This window comes from Clarias gariepinus, chromosome 13 (genome assembly GCF_024256425.1).
Source record: "Clarias gariepinus isolate MV-2021 ecotype Netherlands chromosome 13, CGAR_prim_01v2, whole genome shotgun sequence".
NCBI classification, from domain to species: domain Eukaryota; kingdom Metazoa; phylum Chordata; class Actinopteri; order Siluriformes; family Clariidae; genus Clarias; species Clarias gariepinus.
Window position 1 is genome coordinate 17,603,463 of NC_071112.1, and position 23,590 is coordinate 17,627,052.

Below are 23,590 nucleotides of genomic sequence, written 5' to 3' on the forward strand. Positions count from 1 at the left end.
AACAGCAAAACAAATAAAAGTTGTGTATAGATATGACATTTATCACCTCAAACATGACTGATGCACTCGGGACTTGAGACAATTACTGAAGCATAGTGTGGAATGCTGTAAATGATACACGTTTCCCTCCAACAACTATCAAATAGCTATTACGTTTCTGCCCTCTGAAGGTACAGAACGTTAAACGTGTTTGAGGCAGCAATAAAAAGCAGATTCATTTAGCTTGTTATCAGGACAGCTGGTTCGCTGCTGGTCATGCTGGCAGCGTAGCAAAACAGGAAACAAACTAGATGATCCGAGCTGAAAGTTCGAACAAAACCATCACATGGATTACGAGAAACTCACCTAAACATTTTATCAAATTATATATGATTTAAGTCATATTTCTGAGTATTTTCTTTTATATAAAACACCACCTTTGAGTGGGGAGATTGGCATAGATCAGTGTGCTGTCAGTGTTCAGGGTTATGCATTAACAGGTCTAAAGCATTACATTAGCGTAATAAAGAGTCAGTTCAGTTCAGTACATTTAACAGCTCATGTCTGGCCCTGGCTGAATGGAAGATCTTAATAAACTTCCTTTAATTCCCCTGCCTGTTTTATTTATTTATTTATTTATTTATTTTGACAGGTTACCACACAATACTGCAGCAGCTCTCAGTATGCAGCTCAACCGCACTTACACCAAGACTGAGAGCAGGCTGGATGTAAACAAGCTAAACCCACATGCCTCGGTTAGAAAAAAAAAAAAAAACAGATTTTTTTGTTTCATTAGCAGCAGGGTTATAGTAATCACTGTTCGAGTGTGCTAGAAAGCTAGCTACCTAGCTAACATGCTAGCCAGCTACGCCAGAACAATTAAACCCGAATGACACCTGACACTAGCTAGCATCTCCACTTGACCGGCTGCACACCGCAGAACGCAGTGCACCGAGCACCTTCACATCCCCCCGAACATGCAGCTATCGCTAGTCAGAGGCTGCGTCATCCTCGTTTGTAGAAAAATCACACAGTTTCATTCAGGGAAACAAAAGGCACCTCGTCTCATGTATATGCTGCTAGCTAGCATGCTAGCTCGCTCACTCGTTTGCTCATTGGTCCACACACCTAGCCACCTAGCAAGGCTGCTAAGCTAACGCACGGTGCTGTCACTGAGTCGCAGCCTCTGTCACAGCACCGAAGCTCACCTAAGAGTGACCGGAGATGCTTCAAGCGGGTTAAAACATCCTTCTTTGGGTCCAGAACTTTCTGTGTAGATTTCTTGACGTCTCCATAACCCCTTCGAGTAAACATTCCGCTGTAAAAGTCAATTTTGGAGCCCTTTTACCATTCAGTCGGTGTCACCGCTCTACCAGCTGCTGAACGTTTGACTTGTGTGTTATTCCAGCAGCCGCCTCTCCGCGGTGTGTAAACACGGAAGCGCTCAGATGTCGCGCTGGCCAGACATGTCCATTGACTCCGCCCACTAGTCCCGCCCATTGGCCCCGCCCACTAGTCCCGTCCCCGTAACACGGCAGGTTATGCGGGTTTAACTCCTTTCGCTCTACACTCCATCTGAGAGGCCCTTAAATTATTGTTATTATATGATGATGAAATACGTTATTTTATAGTAGTAATAATAGCGGCAGCATGATGGTTTAGTGGTTAACACTGTTGCCTCACTCCTCCAGGGTCTGGGTTCGATCCTCGCCTCAGGGTCTGTGTGCATGTTAGTAAGTTTCCTCCTGGTTCTCTGGTTTCTACCCACAGTCCAAAGACATTAAGCATTCCCAAAATTACCCATAGTGTGACTTACGTTTTCAATCTCATTACACATCTAAGCAGCTGATGGTTAAGGGCTTTGCTCATGGGCCCAGCAAAGGTAATGTGGTGGTGGTGCTGGGGTTTGAACCTGAGCCATAGTCCAACACCTTAACCAATGAGCTGTGTCTAAAGCTGTGTGCATCTTCACCCCACTAAACCCAACAATACTATCCCCAATACTATTATTTTCACAACACCACAAACACCCACATCCCAATCAACATGTCTGTGAAGATTCTTAGTCTTAAAGACAACCAAATCAACAACAAAATCACGTCACATCCTCGTCCTCATCACCAGCTGCAGCAGCATCATAAAGAATACCGCCTCTGTTCTCTGTGCATTAGGTTTGCATGTTCTCCCTGTGCTTGGTAGTCTAGGTTGACAGGTGTTTCCAAATTGCACAAGAATGTGTGCTTGTAATCTGTGATGCGTTGGTAGAGTGTATTCCACCTTGTGGCCTCCCTGGGATACCCCTCATGACCCTACATTTAATAAGTAGGATAGATAATGGATAGATACGTAATTACATTATATTTTTTTATTCATTGTTTTTCTTTTCTTTTTGTTTTTTTCTTTTTACAATTGTTGTTAATAAATGTAAAATCCCCTGGTCTTTTTGTGTTTGCTAGTTGTTTTTTCATTATACCATGTATAACATATGTAAAGTAAAATGTCTGGTACTTTCAACAGGGCATGGGGGCATTATAGTTATTAGGATTCATGGCTTTCCTCCTTTTTTATTATAATAGTGATTCAAAATTAGCAAAATACAACAACCAGCCAAGAAATTTGATTACGAAATGTATTCGCTGTGGTAAAATTGAGAAGTTTATGCAATATCAGAACCTTTACTTCTGTCCAGAGTCACAATAATTTCTCTCTAAGATCTTCTATTGATGATGGGAGAGTTGAACCGCTGCATAGAGTCTTCTGCAGCATATTACAAAGATTCTCAATGGAGTTAAGGTCTGGACTTTGCGGTGGCCAATACCTGTCAAAATATTTCATGCTCCCTGAACCACTTTTTCACAATTTGAGCCTGATGAATCCTAGCATTGTCACCTTGGAATATATCTGTGCCATCAGGAAAGGAAAATCCATTGATGGGAGAACCTAGTCATTTAGTATATTCCGGTCATCAGTTAACCTTGTTTTTTGGGGGATAAATATTGTTGCTGAACCTAGACTCAATATTTGCTCTTGGGCCCAGCAGAGGTGGTGCCACCAACCATACCCCCCACCCCTCCCCCAGAACAGAGGCGACTGCAATGACAGATCAGACCTAGTTCCTGAGTCTGATCTGTCATTATGGCATTCGCCTCTATCCTCATTCTGGAACAGAAACTCATCAGACCACCTGACCTTTTTTAATTATCCACAGTCTATTCTTTATGCTTCCTAGCAAATTATCCTAACATCCTAACTCATTACACTTAATGATACATGGTTTTCTTAAGACTACACAGCTGTTTAATCCCAATCCCTTGAGTTCTCTTAGCAGATTTATGTATGTGTGGAAATTCTCTTACCTTCACTATCCTTCCAGGTTTTAATAATGCGTTTAACAGATTTTAAGCAATCTCATTAGTTGTTTTCTTTGCTTGATGCAGGCCAATAATTTGATCCATCAGAACAGAGTATACACTTTACCACAGGACATCTGACCTGGTTGTTTAGGAAATGAGAACCTGCTTACTGGAACATATTAATCATTGCAGTCATTATCCAATGGAAGGATCTTAACTATTGGCTTAGTTAAATCTAGCAATAAGTTAAACACTCAACAGTGCCATCTGGTTTCTAAAAATGAAATTGAATGACAAAACGATCCACGGCTGTCTGTCCACTTCCAGTGAACAGAGAAATCATTTATTTGGATTACTGGCTAAACTATAAATAATAAAATATTTATCTTCTCTCTCTCTCTCTCTCTCTCTCTCTCTCTTTGCTTGGCACAAACCCTATACTGCCTTTCACTCTCACTTAAGCTGATGACCGGAAGCTTTTACTCACCAATAAAGAAACATAATTTACTGTTAGACATGCCTCCTGTGGTGTAAGTGAACTAAAGGTTCGACTGCATTAAGCAAATTCGGCTTCATGATTTAGCAGATAATTAACATTCTGAAGAGCATTAGAGGCGGAAATCTTTGAGCTGACAGTGAGAGAGCAATTTAGTGGAGATGAGTAATTTAATTAAATGTGTTAAATTGCAAATGGCATTTTGGACTTGCTTGATTTGCTTATCTTTTAATCCTTCACAGATGCCAAACAACCTCAGGTCATTTCTGATGAAGCAGACAGCAATGGCAAAGCAAATCTCTTTTCTGGCTTTTTGTTTTCTCTCAAAAAGCATTAGCCTACAATTAGTAGGCTATGATACCATTGCACAACTGTGTTATCTATGCAGTCGCTGATGGTAGAGACAATGTTCTTCATTAGTAAACCTATGGGTTTAATAGGATGTTGTTTTTCAAAATTGGCCCTATAACATTCACAGCAATGTGCAGATGTATTTATCCATCCATTTATTATCTATACCACTTATTCACCCAGTAGCACTCACCTCCATTGCCATGAAGTGCTTTGAGCGCAGAGTCAAAGCTCACATCACATCCTTACTCCCTGCTTCACTCGATCCGCTCCAGTTTGCCTATAGGTCTAATAGATCTACTGATGATGCAATAGCAATTGCACTTCACACTGCCCTCTCCAACCTGGCCCAGAGGAACACATGTGTGCGGATGCTGTTCATTGATTATAGCTCCGCTTTCAACACACCATCATACCACTCAGACTGGTCCTGAAACTCCACGACCTGAGCATCAGTTCCTCCCTGTGCAGCTGAATCCTAGACTTCCTGACAGACAGACCTCAGGTGGTTTAGATCGGCAACATCATCTCATCCTCATGACCACTCAGCACCGGGGTCCCTCAGGGATGTGTGCTCAGCCCCCTACTGTACACCCTGTTCACCCACGACTGCACAGCAACACATAGCTCCAACACCATCATCAAATTTGCAGTCGACACCACCATCATCGGCTGCATTTCTGATGGAGATGAGTTGGCATACAGGGCAGAAGTGAGAGCCCTGACATCATGGTGCCGCGACAACAACCTGCTGCTCAATGTTAGCAAGACTAAGGAGCTCATCGTGGACTACAGGAGACTGCAGGGTGGAAGCCACACCCCCATCCACATCAAGGGAACAGAGGTGGAGAGAGTCAGCTGCTTCAGATTCCTGGGCATCAATATCAGCGAGGATCTGAGTTGGTCACACCACATTGGTGTGATCACTAAAGCGGCAAGACAGCGACTCTTCTTCCTGCAGCGCCGGAGGAGGATTGGCATGGACCCCAGAATACTCACAAACTTCTATCAATGTACCATCGAGAATATTCTGTCTGGCTGTATCACCACCTGGTATGGCAGCTGTAATGCTTTAGATCGCGAAGCTCTGCCGAGGGTGGTGAGATCAGCACAGCGCATCACCAGGACTGAATTGGCAGCCATGCAGGACCTCTACAGACAGCGCTGTAGGAGGAGGACGCAGTGGATCCTCTCTGACCCCAGCCACCTCAGCCACAGACTTTTCACGCTCCTGCCGTCGGGCAGGCGGTACAGGAGCATCAAGACCCACACCAGCAGATACAGAGACACTTTCTATCCACAAGCCATCAGGCTTCTGAACTGCTGACATTCTGCACACACCAATATACACTTACCACAACTACTGGACTCTTAGTTAACTTAGTCTTAACAATGTCACTTTAAACAATGACACTTTAAATCCATATTCAAAATACTTCATTGCACCCTGCACTGTTACATATAAATACTAAATTATCTTAAAGCTTACTTGCACATACAGATATATATATATGTATATATATATATACAGTGGTGTGAAAAACGATTTGCCCCCTTCCTGATTTCTTATTCTTTTGCATGTTTGTCACACTTAAATGTTTCTGCTCATCAAAAACCATTAACTATTAGTCAAAGATAACATAATTGAACACAAAATGCAGTTTTTAAATGAAGGTTTACGTTATTAAGGGAGAAAAAAAACTCCAAATCTACATGGCCCTGTGTGAAAAAGTGATTGCCCCCCTTTTTAAAAAATAACTTAACTGTGGTTTATCACACTTTTAGTTCAATTTCTGTAGTCACCCCCAGGCCTGATTACTGCCACACCTGTTTCAATCGAGAAATCACTTAAATAGGAGCTACCTGACACAGAGAACTAGACCAAAAGCACCTCAAAAACCTCATGACATGCCAAGATCCAAAGAAATTCTGGAACAAATGAGAACAAAAGTAATTGAGATCTATCAGTCTGGTAAAGGTTATAAAGTCATTTCTAAAGCTTTGGGACTCCAGCGAACCACAGTGAGAGCCATTATCCATAAATGGCAAAAACATGGAACAGTGGTGAACCTTCCCAGGAGTGGCCGGCCGACCAAAATTACCCCAAGAGCGCAGAGACAACTCATCCGAGAGGCCACAAAAGACCCCAGGACAACATCTAAAGAACTGCAGGCCTTACTGTCTCAATTAAGGTCAGTGTTCACGACTCCACCATAAGAAAGAGACTGGGCAAAAATGGCCTGCATGGGAGATTTCCAGGCGCAAACCACTTTTAAGCAGAAAGAACATTAAGGCTCGTCTCAATTTTGCTAAAAAACATCTCAATGATTGCCAAGACTTTTGGGAAAATACCTTCTGGACCGACGAGACAAAAGTTAAACTTTTTGGAAGGTGCGTGTCCCGTTACATCTGGTGTAAAAGTAACACAGCATTTCAGAAAAAGAACATCATACCAACAGTAAAATATGGTGGTGGTAGTGTGATGGTCTGGGGTTGTTTTGCTGCTTCAGGACCTGGAAGGCTTGCTGTGATAGATGGAACCATGAATTCTACTGTCTACCAAAAAATCCTGAAGGAGAATGTCCGGCCATCTGTTCGTCAACTCAAGCTGAAGCGATCTTGGGTGCTGCAGCAGGACAATGACCCAAAACACACCAGCAAATCCACCTCTGAATGGCTGAAGAAAAACAAAATGAAGACTTTGGAGTGGCCTAGTCAAAGTCCTGACCTGAATCCTATTGAGATGTTGTGGTATGACCTTAAAAAGGCGGTTCATGCTAGAAAACCCTCAAATAAAGCTGAATTACAACAATTCTGCAAAGATGAGTGGGCCAAAATTCCTTCAGAGCGCTGTAAAAGACTCGTTGCAAGTTATCGCAAACGCTTGATTGCAGTTATTGCTGCTAAGGGTGGCCCAACCAGTTATTAGGTTCAGGGGGCAATTACTTTTTCACACAGGGCCATGTAGGTTTAAAAAAATTTTCTCCCTAAATAATAAAAACCATCATTTAAAAACTGCATTTTGTGTATCTTTGACTAATAGTTAAATGTGTTTAATGATCAGAAACATTTTGTGTGACAAACATGCAAAAGAGTAAGAAATCAGGAAGGGGCAATTAGTTTTTCACACCACTGTATATATATATATATATATATATATATATATATATATATATATATATATATATTAGTACTATTATTATTATATGTATATTATTATTTTAAATTATTTTTATTGTAGTACCTTTATCACCCCTTTTTTTCCTCTCTCCTTTTCCTATATTTTTTTTATAAATAAAATCTTGATACTTGAAAATATTCTGTCTGTAGTCACTGGGTGCCTCGAGTATAATCCTCATGGTACACGATGGGGATACGCTGGATAACCTACACCAGTTAACCTATGCCACATGAAACTGGAGTACGCAGAGGAAACTCACCAAGCCAAGGGAGAACAAACTCCATAAAAAGACTGACAGGAACTCAACAGTTAAGGGGTTTTCTGCATGTAATGAGAAGGCAAGTGCTGGAAAAGTTCAAGCCTCAAAAGTACCCTTTTAAATTCTTGAGCAAGTCTCTTAACTTTGTTCTGTACTATAAGACTGTATTCTGCCTTTACCTTAGAAAAAAAAAATCTGCATTAGAGATTAAGAATCTTCTGTGGACTGAATGCTCACAAAATATTTATTCACACACAAAGTAAGAGGAAAATTAAAACAAAAAAGTAAGAGAAAGTCCACAAAGTCTCATTTGGCAAGGTTTTGTCTCACATTTTCAGTCTGCGCGCGTGTGTGTGTGTGTGTGTGTGTGTGTGTGTGTGTGTGTAAGCCATCTAAATGTTACTGTATTTTTTAAATACTTTTTTTACCACAGAAGATTCTTTTGATTTCTAATGCACATTGTAAACAGATGCAGATGATGACAGATGGTCAGGCTGGTGATTAGTTAACTGATGGTGTTGAATCTTAAGTGGTTGGAACAGATAAGAGGGGAAATGAGGTTGCTGCTGCGGTTGTTACTGTACATAAACAACTAATTTTGAAATTGTTTTTTAGGCACTTTGCAGCCTATCGCAGTACAACATTTGTTCCCATTTCTTTAATATAATCTACATAATTCAACTTAATTTAATTAATATGAAGAAATGAGGGGTGGCTCAAGACTTTTCCACAGTACATGAGTGTGATGACTGCATACTATAAGTATTTTCTTCATTACTGAATCACACAGTTCAGGGCCACACATTAGATTTATCTTGTGGCCACAACTTAGGGGAAAGTGGGGTCAGCTGCTCCAGTTAGCAACATGCTACAGTAGTCACAATTACTCTGCACATGTTTATTAGCATCCTCTACAGAACAACTTAATCCCAGTTCTAAAGAATTTATCATCAAAATTTGACTTTGAGGAATTAAAGTAATGTTTCTCATCTTCAGAACATTTTGAAGTATGTGGTTATTTCGTATGCAAATGTAACTAGAAACGAAGATGATTCGGAACAAGGTTTAGCTGACTATAAAAGTGATAAATAGTTGATATATATATAACTACTATATCAGAATTATAATGCTGGTAGTTTGTGGTCAGTCGATTAAATAAAGAGATTCTGTTTATTCTATTTAATGGTTTTCTTCCTGTAAATCCTTGGGCCAGTATGAAGATCAAATGCTATGCATTAAAATGTGCCTAAAATGTATATACCCAGTTTATGCTTTACTAAAGTGCCTTATCTGGTGCCTGTATAAGTTACTGTGTGATTTTACTGCATTTAAAATACTTAGCATAAATATACAAATCTTTCATAGATATAATGAGATATCACGGCTGTCCCAACACCATGTTATAACAGACTCCATTCATTGGGTCAGGTGTAACATTTTAGTCCTTTGATTTAAAATAATTAATTAATTCATCGTCTCTATCGCTTTATCCTGTATACAGAGTCACAGGGGCCTGGAGTCTATCCCAGGGGACTTAGGGCGCGAGGTGCGGTACACCCTGGATGGGGTGCCAATCCATTGTAGTGATTTCAAATCCTCAGGAAGATTTGGAACTATGCATGCTGGGAAATTGGCCACAAACAAACAAACAACAACAATCCCCTCTTTATTATTACAATATTATACCCAGAAGATTTACAAAAAAGTGCCAAATGTTACAAATAAGTTACCTTGAGATGTTACAGTTTGTAAACAAGAATATATGTTCGCTTATTTAAATGAAGTATTAGGGCAGCATGGTGGCTTCGTGGTTAGCACTGTCACCCTGCACCCTCAGGGTCGAGGATCTGATTCCCGTCTCTGGTCTGTGTGTGTGGAGTTTGCATGGTGCTTGATGGGTTTCCTCTGGGTACAATGGTGTCCTTCCACAGTCCAAAGACATGCAGATGAGTGCATATGTATGTGTGTGTGCCCTGCGATGGATTGGCACTTCGTACCCTAAATCTCCTGTGACAGGCTTCAGCCCCCCCCCCCCCCCCCCCCACACACACACACACACACGACCCTGTATACAGGATAAAGCGATATAAAAGATAAACAAGGAACAGAACAAGGTATTAAAGAACGGACAACAGGCCACCTCAGGGTACAAAGCTGAACAATTTTGAAAATAATTTTAATACCAGACAGCAGGTGGCGCCAGACGCCAACAAATAAACCTCCTCCAGCGGCTTTTCACTCAGTTTAATCTAAGGTCTCGAAGCAGTTGTGTGTGCTAAATTGACACGTAGAGCTCGGAAATACTTGACTCTTCTTTCCGTATGTTTATTTACGTTCTTTAAAAAATAATTTTAAGTTCATTTATTTATTACTTTTAATTTTTTTATTTTACTAATTTGCCCTGGCCTTATAAAATTCTAGTAACAATATTCCACTGTTAAAGATTTCCTTCTACTGCAATGCCAACAACACAGAGGAATCTTTAAAAAATTACAAGGACAATAAAATAAAATTTAGAATTAAAAGTCATTAAAATTATGTTCATCTTTAAAATCTATTTCAGATCACACGAAAATACAGTACAACAAATAAATAAAATAACTAATGAAAAAAAAAAATGCTTCCACTGAACTAACCCAGTGAGACACTAAAACCTAATCCCCTTTGTGTTGTTTCATACATGGACACCAGGGGTCGCTTTGGAGTTGGTAGGTAAAGTATAACAATATGGACATTTCATAATTTGATATTAGAAGTATAATCATTTTATATCCACGTTTCTATTTTGTTCACATCACACATTATCAAAGAACTTTTAAAGGTCTGTGTTTAGTCCAGTTTTAGGGGATGAATAAAAACAGTAATTTTATTTATATAGTTTTCATTTTGTATTTTTTCTGAATTTCCAGAGTGTGTAATTGGGAACACTCAACAGGAAGGCTGTTTCTCAGACTGGTGGGCTTATGATTTAATATAGAATCACACCAGGTTTGAAACAGCTAGTCTACAGTAATGCTAACAAATGTGTTGGAGTAATCAGACTCAATCAAGGCATATTATATTGTGGCTGAAATGTACAAAAACAACAACAACAACAACAACATCAACAACAACAACACAAAGATGGTGGCTCATACTTAATTAAAAATCTGTCCTAAAAGAGTTTTCTATCTGTACAGATAATCTGTAGTGAAATTAATAGGCAGAGAAAAAGGGAATGATTATAATGAGGAGAAGGTGTTTTAGCTGTATTGCATGGCAAAGGTCTCTTTATCTTCAATGCATGATACATGCTACATAGTAAATGGTTCTTCAGTGTTTTTTTTTATAATCTGATTTCAATTTTGCCAGTCATCACGCTCTTAGGAGGAGAACGGGTAGATATTTAATTGGGGTGTCAGTGCTTTAATTGGGTTCACCTAAATGTAAGACTAGCTTCTAAAAAACCATCTGGCATCTTTTAAACTCTTCATGATGGGTTTTCTAGTACACATCAGTTATGCAGATAAATGTGTGTTCATCGGTTCATCATTGAAAAGAACGGACTCATCCTCCACACGACAGCTTTATATTTCAAAGACTGAAATTTATCTCTCAAACAGATAAAATTAGCAAAAATGAGAATGTGCTTGAGAAATAGCACCTTTAAACATGCTCGCGCAACAGTCAATCTTAAGGAACTTCTAGTCACTGTGACCAATAATAATTTAATATAAAACCAAAGAAATTACTAACGCAAAAAAAATCCTCCAGCATATAACGTTGTTTGAAATTACAAAGGTATTACTGATCATTTATAAATTAGGTGAATATGTACTACTTTAAGTTAATATAGAGATTATAAGTAAACCTAAAATAAAGACAATTTTAAAATTCACACTTTGTTAAGCATTACATTTAAGATGTCCTGAGACTACAGTATTATCCGTTTTTAAACACCTTTTAATCATTTTTAAGGAAGAAAAGAATTTCTAGTACAAACCAACCTTGTGTATGGGTGAAATAATTCATATGTCAGTCTGTCAAGAGATATGAAATGGAAAGGGGTAATTTTTTTCTTTCCTCCAAAAAGGCCTTGTGTATGAATATTTAACTCTGCATAGATAGGAATGACCTACCTTGCTTCAGGAATAGCTAACAATGAGGAATGGAGGGCCACCAGAAGTAAATCTAAGAGTTCTATAGTAGACAGAATTCAGCGGTTTTTATCAAAAGCCACTGCATTCAAGCTGTCCTTCATGAGCTCTTGTGTGTGGGCTTTACCCTATAGAACAGCTTATTATCAATTAAAATAGACTTAACCATTTCTTTAATACGTGATGTCTCAAGTTCAAGTCACAGCTCTATTAAAAAAAACAGATTTTATAATTAGACCACTTAAAATATAGAATAGTATTTAGTCCTATACCGTTCAACAAAACAGGTTTTTAATACAAAAGAAAGAACAAACAAAACAAAAAAAAAAACAATGTATGAAAAACTAATTTATGATGATATTCGTTGGTCCTCGTACCAATTCTTAATGGTTCATTTCTGAAACGTAGTAGTTCTTGGTTAGATGTTCTCACAAGTACACTTTACTATGGTAGGTGGAGAACTGCAATATGACAACAACATAAATAAAAGACTTTTTATTATTAGTTTTTTCTTTTCCAGTCTGTATCTCATATACAGCTGTTAAACGATCTGTCAGATTCCCACTGGATTTCTGCTTTTCATCGTTTTTTTTTCATGAGGCATTATGTGTGCTTGTCGAATACAAGATTGTGCACAGCAAAGTTCGACAACAGCCCTGTCTAACAGCCACAAAGTACAAACATGTCAGGGTCTCTTTAGGGGCCTATTTATTTTGGCCAGACTAGCTGTATCTGTGATAACATCATTAGCTGGGTTCCCTCTTTAAGTTTGTTCACATTAAAGGCCTGTTTGCCAACTTCGGGATCCATGTCTAGCCACAGGGGTGGGAAATAACAAGCACCAGTGGGATTTCAGCCAGTCCATCATGGGGGCAATACAGAGCCATCCAAAGCTCCGAAACTCCAGCTTGGTCTGAGGCTTTTTGTACTGACCATGCTTCTTCTGAGTAAAGTCAGTCTTGCAGTCACTTCAGTGAATTCACCCTCTTTGTTGTTGATGCCAAAATGCTAGAGAGGCCAACCTCATCATTATCTTTTCTCCCACCGCGAGCTCTCCTCCCCGGCTGAGCCCATCCCTCGCTTCGATGCTGTGCTTGTTTTATTGCTAGCTTCTTTTGCCAGTGAAAGATCCGTTTCATCGCTACCATCTTACTGCATCTGAAGCATGGGTGTGAAAACAAAGAGCCCCTCTTTTTCCAGGGTCCTGATGTGCTGACAGAAAATCAATAGTTGCTTTCCCATGGCTGGGTAATTAAACAGTACTTGTGCAGACTTGGTTCACAGGTATATGAACCTTATGTCATGAGATCATCAGTTTAGATCCATAAGAGAAGCCAACCTGCAGCATCTGTGTCAGAAAGGTAAATGTGAACAGATTTGTTGTGCGAGTGTTCTTATGTGTGTATCTAAGGAAAGATTTAGTTTGTTAAGTTCTTTAAAACCAATACGAAATGAGAAAAAAAAAAAACACGTTTGAGTGTTGCCAAAGACTCAACCAAAAATCAAAATGGCCAATCCATTACTAAGCAAGAAGAGTGACACTTGCGAATTTGCAGTGTGGACATGGTGGCAGTACAAACACTGATGGATGGCAGGGTAGAAAAGAGCTTCTCACAACAAACTTTCAGAAAATGTCAGCTTTCATGGTGTTGAGAAGGCCCGTTTCATATCTATTACAGCAGGCTTTCCATGGCTGATAGTTCAGATTTTAATGCTCCCTGCACTGCAAATCCTCTGCCAATCTTTCCCATAAGCATCTCTGCCAGCTCCCCTGTGATGCATTCTTCCCCTCTGTACCTCCCGCTCTCACTCTTTTGATGTGTCAGAACAAACCACGACCTATTAGGATTAAGGCTTTGAAAAGATCTTTGATGCCGTTCAAGGTTCCTTTAAACTGGTGAGCTGACAATATGAGCAGTGTGGAGGCAGCTGCTGAATGAGGTGATTGGTCATTCTCGTAGAGGTTTGGTACACTCCCTTCTCAAAACACACTCCCCCACTTCCACTCTTACGCTCTATAAACCCCCCAAAACACGCAAACGTACATACACACAAACACTCTTTTCCCATCAAGTCACATCCTCTGGTGTGCCAGGCACTCGCAACACATCTGTTTCTAGCTGTGTGTTTTGTGCAGCTTTACTAAGGACTCTTGCAGCAGATGACTTGGCTCAGTGCCCTTGTTGTATCTGAACAGTTATCCAGAATCAACTGAAGACAATGGCTGTTTTTTTGCTTTCCTCTTCTCCCGAGGACACACTGGCAATGTCAAAGGCAGCAGCAGGCTGCAGAGCTAGGGAAATGTGAAGGACAGGGATAAATGCAGTGCCATGTTATTCAAAGGCAATGAGCTGTTGAAAACCCTTTTAAAAGAAGAGGGGAGAGAACCCCTCGTCCACTTTTCTTTAGCTAAATTGATTTTGACATGCACCTGTGAGTGGTTTTGTATTTCCTTGAAACATGGTGTTGCAATGTTTTGTTAGTTGTAGACACTGGATCAGGAATTAGACCTCAAAGGAGTATGACTCTTCACACCAGTGTTTATTGAATGCACACGTTCAAAAGCGAGAATGTCTCCTATCTGGCATAGAAAACTCGCGAACATGCCGAAATGAATTGATGATGATGTTGCGGTGGCAGGTCAAAAGTGCTGCAGTCTACATAATTACGATATCATTTCATCTCTAAACTAGCCCATTCTCTAGATCAGTTCAGGCCTTATTTTTCTGCTTTACTCCCTGAGTGTAAAATACTTGAGCGCATGCATGTCAGGAAAAAAAGAAGTAACCTTATGTAACATTCCCCATTTCTATCATATTATCTGAAAACCCCTCTGAAAAAAAAAAAAAGTCATTTTCTGCCTCATTTCTGTCTTGCTGTAATAGATTGGTGGACATGAGATTAAAATTCCAGCAAAAGATTCTTTGAGAATATTGTAGAGGAAGTGCTGAGGATCCCATTAAGATACGGCCTCTCTCTGTGTCTCCCACAGCCCCTAGCTGAATCACTCAGAATGCATCACGGTAAATGACACTGATCACTGGCAAGACAGAACATTATATTGCGGGATTGCTCATTTCCACTGAGACAGACTGTCAGAAGATTGCTGCCGCAGTGCCAGTACTGACCTTATCTTCCTAACTTTATTGACCTTATCGCACTCTGTCTGCATTTATATTCTTATAACCAGCTGAAAGCCTCTTGGGTCTGGAAGAGTGCATCCTAATCTTTTATAAAGTGTCTCAAGTTGGCTTCCTGGTTTGGAGAGTGCATGCCAAAAAGAACTTCAATGAAAGGTAAACAAAATGAATGATGGAAATATGGCATACAGTTAGTTAGTCAGTTAGTTGAGGTTTAGTCTAGTTTGGGTTATTGTGTGTTGCTTATGTACTGCTTATGTATCACATAGTTCATGTTGCAGCTTTTTACATCGCTTTTTTAGACTTAAAGGCAATTTTAAGAAACTCTTAAAAACAAGTAGAATATGTGCTTGGTGAGAAAAGTGTTATTTAATACATACATTATGACGGCGCAAATACAGAGCCCTCGCTTAAGTTTCCACCTCCTGGAACATTTCAACAATTAGCAGTGTTCCAAGTGAAAAACGGAATGGACCTACTAGTGATTATATTTTATGAACATAGTTACTCCGAAATGAAATAGTTTAATATCAATATAGTTAAAAAGATAATGCCAATTACACAATGTCCAATTCATATTTCTACATTCTGCAGCATTGTGAAATTTCATCAAAGACAGAATTTTATATCATAGGATGCCGTGTATAGATTCTTGGCCTGTAATCTCAATCCATTTTAGCACCTAGTTGTAAGCCTACAAAATGTTTAAAAGTTCAACTGGGGTAAAAACTTCTGTATATGGAGCATTTGAAAAAAAAAAAGTATTTGAATATAAATTTTATTATTTTAAATTATTGTCACATCCACACATCAATTATGTACCCACCTTTATATTAGTATATTTTTTTATACCTCCCAGTTTACAATTAGCTCATTATGTGTAATTTATATATTTTATATATTTCTATTTTTATTCTATTTTATTTGCAACTTTTTACAAACTCTAAATTTATATTTTCCATCCAATTTTTTCCCCTTTTTTTATTGGAAGGTCTATGTTTAGTTTAATTGTATTCCTCTAGTGCAATTTTCCTTTTATTGTAGTGAAATTTTTCTATTCTATTCTATATTTTCATTATATTCTATCTTCCATTTTAGTTCATGGACAATCATATAAACATTTCACTTTATAATATGCTGTTTTTGGTTGTGTGAAACATATGAAACATAAGTCCTGTAGATTTACGTTAGTTTCATATTGTTCATTTCACTCTGTTTAACTCCACACATCTTCACTTATCTTTGTAGATTGTAGATGCAAGCATGATAAATGATTATGACCAGTAAAATGCTAAATTTGCTTTTCCTCCAATAATAATCTACAATTTGGACACATACAGTACACTTCCTGGCCAGCAAAAAAAGTCATCACCTGGATTTAACTAAGTAAATAGTTAAAAGCATTCCATTGGATAATTACTGCAGTGATTGATGTTTTAGATGCCAATAAGTTATTTAACACTGATGCAGTGAGTAGCTTCTCATTTCTTAAACAACCAGGCCAGAAGACATATCCTGTGGTCGTGGCAAAGATGTAACTCTGTTTTAAAAGAGTCAAATTATTGCACCAAGAAGACCACTAAGGAGACTGCTGAAACTACTAAAACTGTGTTAAATACTATAAAATGCATGATTAAAACCTGCGAAATATCATCTTCAAGAAAAAAAACTGAATGAGTTTGAGGGGAGGTCACTTAAATGCATAGTGAAATCAAATATTTAAAACAGCATTTAAAAAAAGCTTTAAATCTTTAAATTTGCTAGGAGGCATTAAGATTGGACTGTGGTGTGTTGGTAAAAGATCATGTGGTCTGATGAGTCCAGATTTACTCTGTTTCAGAGTGATTGGCACATCAGGGCAAGAAGAGTGGCAGATGAAGTGATCCACCAATCATGCCTAGGGCCTACTGTACAAGCCTGTAGGGGCAGTATTACGATCTGGGGTTTGCTTCTATTGATCAGGTCTAGGCTTCTATCTTTTGTGCCCCCCCCCCCCCAAAAAAAAAAAACCCTCAGCAGACCACCTAAATATACTGGATGACCAGGTTTTTCCATCAAAGGATTTTTTTTCTTAAATGGCATGGGTATTTCCAAGATGATGATGCCTGGGTTCATCAGGCTCAAATTGTGAAACAGTGGTTCAGGGAGCATGAGACCTCATTTTTACACTTGGATTTTCCACTGCAAGTCCACAACTTTACCACATTAAGAATGGTTAGGATGTGCTGATGAAGACTTTATGCAGTGGTTCGACTCTCATATCATTAATACAAGATCTTGGAGAAAAAAAAATGCGACATTGGACGGAAATAAATGCTGTGACATTGCATAAGCTTATCAAAATGATGACATTTTGATAGACTTAAAGCAAAAATTTGAAATGAAATATTGGTCAGGCATTTTTTTTGGTCTATATGTGGCGTATATATAATTCAAATGGATAAAACTCATATTCAAATAGCTAATGTTCAATATTCAATCTTGAATATAAATATTATATATACTGTATATATATATATATATATATATATATATATATATAGTAGTTTATAATTTGGCAAATGTGTTGTGAAAAGTTCAGAGGATATTACTATTACATAATTCACCACTTTGCAACACACTGATACATTATTATCTATATTATCATTTTTGGCAACGGCATTGTACTTTGCACTACTGTTAAAACAAGCGGAAGCTACAGTACCATGCTTGTATAAGCACATGAGTTTATTGCACAGTCCTTATGAAATAACTAAGAATACAGAGAGATGTGCTCTATTTGTTAAAGGACCAAATCCCTTTTAGGGGCTACGTGTTTTAGCTATTATTTGTTATGTGGCCCTTTACTTTTCACCAGCTATGAGTATGTGACCTGTTTTTTTTTTTTGGTTAGAGAAGATGATTTAAAGATAGAATGGATGATTCTGGCAGCATGGGGGCATAGTGCTTAGATGGGTAGATTCCTGCCCCCGATCTGTGTGAAGTTTGCATGTTCTCTCCGAGTCTGGTGGGTTTCCTCCAGGTACTACAGACCAAAGACCAAATTAGCCGAGTAGGCTAATTGTCTTTACCAGGTTGTCAATTGTAGTGTGTGAATGAGCATGTGAGTGTGTACTTATGCTCAATTACACGTGTCCTGTGATGGATTGGCACCCTGTCCAGGCTGTGCCGGAGTCTCCTGGAAAAGGGTACAGACCTAATGTGATCCTGAACAGGATGATGGGTATAGAAAATGAAAGATTGATTCTTTCTTTAAAATGACTTCTTCATAGCCTGAGTTCTTTCATAGGTAGGAAATTACCATTGCTATCATAGCTACATTTTATGATGTACATTAAATTAAATACAGCATTAGTATGACAGACATTTTTTGGGCAGATCTTTACAGCATTGGTACTGATAGGTGGTGCCAACATAGATCCAAAAATGTAGGTTTGCTTTTAGTCTCTGACTGGTGGGAAAGAGGTAATAATGCATTTTATCATTTCCAAACAAACCATAGTGTAGCACAACAATGTGGCTCGTCAGCCCACCGGTCTGCTATAAATAAAAGCAAAATAAGGATTCTGAAGGGCATGATTTGGACCTGACTGTAATATGTGTAACAGCCCATGGAAAAAAAAAAAATCCCTGGGTGAGAATAAGGTCTCACAGACAAGAACATTTTAATGCTGAATGCCCCCACCCCCTTCTTTTTGTGACTGGCACTAGATTGCCTCCATAAAGTGGCTTCTTTTTGCCATTGTTTGACTAATCATATCCTCTTCACTAATTTTACTGGATGTGAAAAAAGAGACACCAATCATTAATCTCTTATCGTTTAATCTAAAATTAAAATGGAGCCTAAAAATCTCGTGCAGAGAATGGGGAGTCAATTTGTCAGTAAGTACATTAGCTTGAAAAGACAACATTAATTTGTGCAGTTATCTGTGTAAAATTCCATTAAAATTAGGTTAATGGAGAAGCTGCGGTTTCAAAACCTCCTCATATCAGAACATATCAGTAGCAATAAACTAGAGATATTTTAACCTCCATAAACAGGCTATTACTTTTGCATAAATTTAACAAAAGCTCAGAAAAAAAATATCATTTAAAAAATGAACAAATAAAGAGTAACTGACATGTTCATCTTAATCAATTAAAGCATTAGGAAAGAGTAATCAGTACTTTCACTTTTTTATTCTAGGACATTTAAAAGATGGTATACAATAGCTCATGGTTCAGTTATATACTATAAATGGGCTTATATGAGAAGATAAGTGCTACTTTCTCTCATAGTCTCATGATCATACCTCTTTTGTGGTTCATCAGGTATTGTCTTTGCACTTAAATCTACAATATACACTCTTATTTCACTTTTAATTTAATTTCTGTTTTTACACTGACTGAAAGTTTGTTTGATTTATAACACTTAATCAGTCAGTCATTCATTCAGACAGTTTCCTTTTAAGAATAGTTAAGATCTTGATAAACAATGTTAATTATTATTATTATTATTATTATTATTATTATTATATACAATTCTTGATTAATGTAGCATTGCTCTATAATAATAAGACTATATATACTATATCTAATATTCAGACCAAGCTGCTGTTTGACTAGAAAATTCTTGTAATCAATAAATATAAAGGTTGTAAAACTGAGTGTTGTTTAAATGCATATTACTTAAATGTTGCTTGAATACAGTAATGTATTTACATGTTTCAGGTGTGCATGAAATGTTATTGCACAGTGACCAGTTTTTATATTATTATTATTAATAATATAATATAATATAATATAATATAATATAATATAATATAATATAATATAATATAATATAATATAATATAATATAATATAATATAATATAATAATTATTATTGTCTGCAATGGACTGGCACTTCATCCACCAAGAGGCCTGGGATAAGCTCCAGGCTTCCCACAATCCTGTACAAGATAAGCACTGTAGAGAATTAGTAAAATTATTATTTTTAATATATTTATTACAGAAGCTACTACTACAACTACTACTACTACTAATAATAATAATTGTGTTTGTTTTAAAGTGTTACAAAGTAATAAAACTCAGTTGCTGTTCCAGAAATGTAAACTGTAAGGAAATTAATAGGCTGTAACAATAAATCAACTATTCTTAACTGTTTTTGGATAAGTGGAAAACATCATCTAGAATTCTTGATAGAATACATTCATATTAAATTTGGGAATAGGGAAGTGTTTTTACATGGATGTTATTACTTTGAGGAAATAAGACTGAAATCTTTGCAGAACAATCATGGGCTGTGAGTGAATGAGCTAAGGAACTGTGCAGCTATATTTTTCATGAACAGGTAGGGAAGAGCGAGAAAGAGAGAGAGAGAGAGAGAGAGAGAGAGAGCTGCTCCTTTGTTCGCTCACCTCTCGAGCGGATAGTGTTTGACTTCCTCCCAATAGGAGTGGGTAATTCAGAAGCACTGTGTGAGCTTGTTAGATCACCAAGGCTTGCGATGGCACCAATCTTTGCAGACCCTTGACAGCAAATATGTAGTAATGATATTGTCTCCAGCTGGGTAATAACACACAATTCAGGCGGCCACACAGTGCACAGCTTCAGAAATAGAGGGGAGAGAAGAATTGCTCTGAAGGACTGGAGGAAAATGACAGGAGAAATGTCTCCAACCACTGAAGTGGAGCGATGAAAAAAACCCTGCAGTCAATAGCTTCTTTCTTCCTCAACATGCTGTATGTAGGTAACACACAAACAAGCACACACAAAAACCATATAAATGAAATAAAAAGTAATTGTGCATTTTAGTCTTAAGATATTACGGTCATGACTAGCTTGTAATGTCAACACACTGCACAGTGTTACTGACTAACAGAACTGACCTTGAACTCACTTGTTAACACAGGCAATAAATGTCAGCTGTACCCAAATCACTTGTTTGTGTGTGCATGGTGGTGGTGTGTGTGTGTGTGTGTGCGTATGAAGGGGGGGAGAGTAATCACCCTCTCCCCTACTGTGGTGTGAAATTGTGGCATGTGATCCTTAATGTGTGTGAAGTAGACAAGGCCTTGACACAATGCCCATGGGCCTCAGGGGGTCTACTCTGGCAGTGTGTCTTAGCTTGTTTCTTGGATTTGGCACATCCTTAGAAGTCACTTTAAACCGTGACTTGAGATAATGTTTCATAGAGGCCTTAAACTACAGTATGTGCTTTAACTCTGTAGTGTTTATGTTTATTTAAAGTAAACTATTTTTTTCTTTTTTACAATTTTAACACATATATACTTTAACTGTGATGAAATTAATATAATATAATATAATATAATATAATATAATATAATATAATATAATATAATATAATATAATATAATATAATATAATATCTCTTAAATGAATTTTAAAGTCACATTAAGATAAAAAAAGTACTTTCCTGAGTTCCTTTATAAACAATTACAATTATATTTAATTGAAACAATAATGTATTACATTTTAATGTATTAATTACATGTAAAAACAATAGAATAGCCTAATGCAGGCTTAAAAGAAAGTGTTATTTGCCTTTTTTATTTCATAAAATTTCTTCGAAAGCCCCTAGTTTTTGCTTTTTTCTAACCTTTTGTACAAACTAAGTTGTGTGAAAAGTTATAAAATGCATGTAACTCTGCAATAAAAAAATAAAAAAATGGCAGAATGTATGTTTAAATTTACTTTGTTCAATTCAATTCTAATACCTGATCATTTTCTAATTCATTCTTAGTTATTTCATTATAATATTGACACAATACGCACAAGTGCAATTTTTCAGATTTTTTTTTTTCCCCGTCCTATACCAAATGTAAACTATAATCTGCCATTGCTGTGTGAAAAAGTGATTTGTTTCTTAGATTCCTGATACACATTTTCCATGTCCCTGATACTGACCTTACAGACACATGGTTTAGATGCAGGGCCTCTTTCACAGATTGTTCTGCAGCCAGGTGTATGTCCTCAGGCAGAACAGAATTCTTTAATCTGTGCTTGATCTGAGCTATCCCTCCTCCACAGCATCGTCTCTCTCTCTTGATCTCCTCAGCAGCCTTGTCTCGTGGCCGTGAACTTTAACTGCTGACCAAGCACTGAGCAAGCAACATAAGCGAGGTAAAGAAAGAAAAAAAAGGAGCTTTTCTTGTCTCGATTTTTTTCTTCCTTTATTCATGTACCTCCATCTGTCTCTAAGAGGAGTATTGTGTAATGTGAAAATAATTTTGAATGCTATGTAAAATGTAACCTTGATACTGGTAAAAAGAAAAGGCAGTACATTGAAATACACTCCCCCCTTAATGCTCATGGTCTGAAACTGTTTCATTGAAATCAGTTTAATCCTCACTTAGATTTGCATACACATAGCATAGACAAACGACCTCAAGCAATTTGAATTTGGCCCATAAAAGAAACATATTACCTGAGTTGGAAGCAGGAGAGGCATTTTTTTTTCGTCTGAAATAATTTTCGCAAATTAACAGTGCTTTCATGTCCAGTAATTGCTGTTTGTGTGGAGCTTACATTGAACGTCGACACCTTTTGAAGGGTTGGCATAATAAACAATTATTATTCTCAACAGCATTTTGTCTGAGTGGCCACACAATAATTCCCAAGCATGACCAAAAGTAGCCTCATATTAAAAACTTGCTGTTTATTTGCTGGAAGTAGGTGAAAAATGTTTCTCATTTGGACACAATTAACAATTTTCTAAATGGTGTGAAGTGTTGTGTAGTAGTGTTTCATTGCTCTTCTGCATCCTGGCAATATTTTTGATTTACAGACTTGAAATGCGCATGCAAAGAAATCATTCTAGAGTTCCTAGTTTTTATGCCTAGTAGTACCTAGGCATAAAAAATTGGAACAGCAAATCGTTACACTTTACATTGATTAATTGATGTTTTGATGCAGGGGATCAACAAGAATAAATTTGTGTCAAGTTGATATTAGTTCCAATAAACCACAGCCTTTAATGTATAATCTGATGAAAATATTAACCACAAATATGTTTTTAGGAGTATAGTATTGATTTAGAGCATGACATCATGAGTTTTTAAAAAATGAATTATAATAATTTATTATTATATTCATATTATTGTTATATTTAATTTTCTGTACTTTGAAATACTACACAATCATTTTAGGAAATATTCTTATTGTTTTTGAACCACAATTTCTAGTCACTCGTTAGAGACAAGAAATACTTATTTCCCAAATTATTATTATTTTAAAAACCTGACATGTTATCATCACCTAGTAATCCTTTTTCACAATGTTATATATTCAACGTTACAATTAATATTATTAAAAAGTGCCATTCCAGAGCACTTGGTCAGATCCAAGAGCATTTTTCTAAATAGCATCTTCAGGCTTGTCTGATGTGGGATGGTTTGGCTGCAGCCGTACATTCCTGCAGATTTTCATGAAAACCTACTGTATGGCCACACTAGCCCTTTGTAGATAAGATTAAAAAGATGAGTGAGACTATAATGCATGAGAGAAAAACAATCACAAATACATCTGCTAATTTCTCATAACAAAATTGTTGCGTTAATATATTTCACTGTCCTTAAAGTTACTGTCGGTGCACACAATTGTCTCTGCATAAGCATTTGTGAGAATGATATGGTACAATGCAATCTGTTGTGACTCATATTGTTCTCAGAATCACTTTTGATGGTCAGTGAA

The 23,590-nt window shown here is 37.4% G+C and overlaps 1 protein-coding gene across 5 annotated transcripts in view; it reads right to left on the reverse strand.

Annotated features, from left to right (window-relative positions):
* Window positions 1-1,387, reverse strand: part of ralgapa2 (Ral GTPase activating protein catalytic subunit alpha 2) — a 109,688-nt gene extending 108,301 nt beyond the window's left edge. For all 5 annotated transcript variants that reach the window (XM_053509303.1, XM_053509302.1, XM_053509300.1 and 2 more), the window contains exon 1: window positions 1,188-1,387. In XM_053509303.1, the coding sequence (XP_053365278.1) occupies window positions 1,188-1,293 (106 nt within the window). In that variant the 5' untranslated portion in view covers window positions 1,294-1,387. The remainder of the gene's footprint in view (window positions 1-1,187) is intronic.
* Window positions 1,388-23,590: the final 22,203 nt, after the last annotated feature.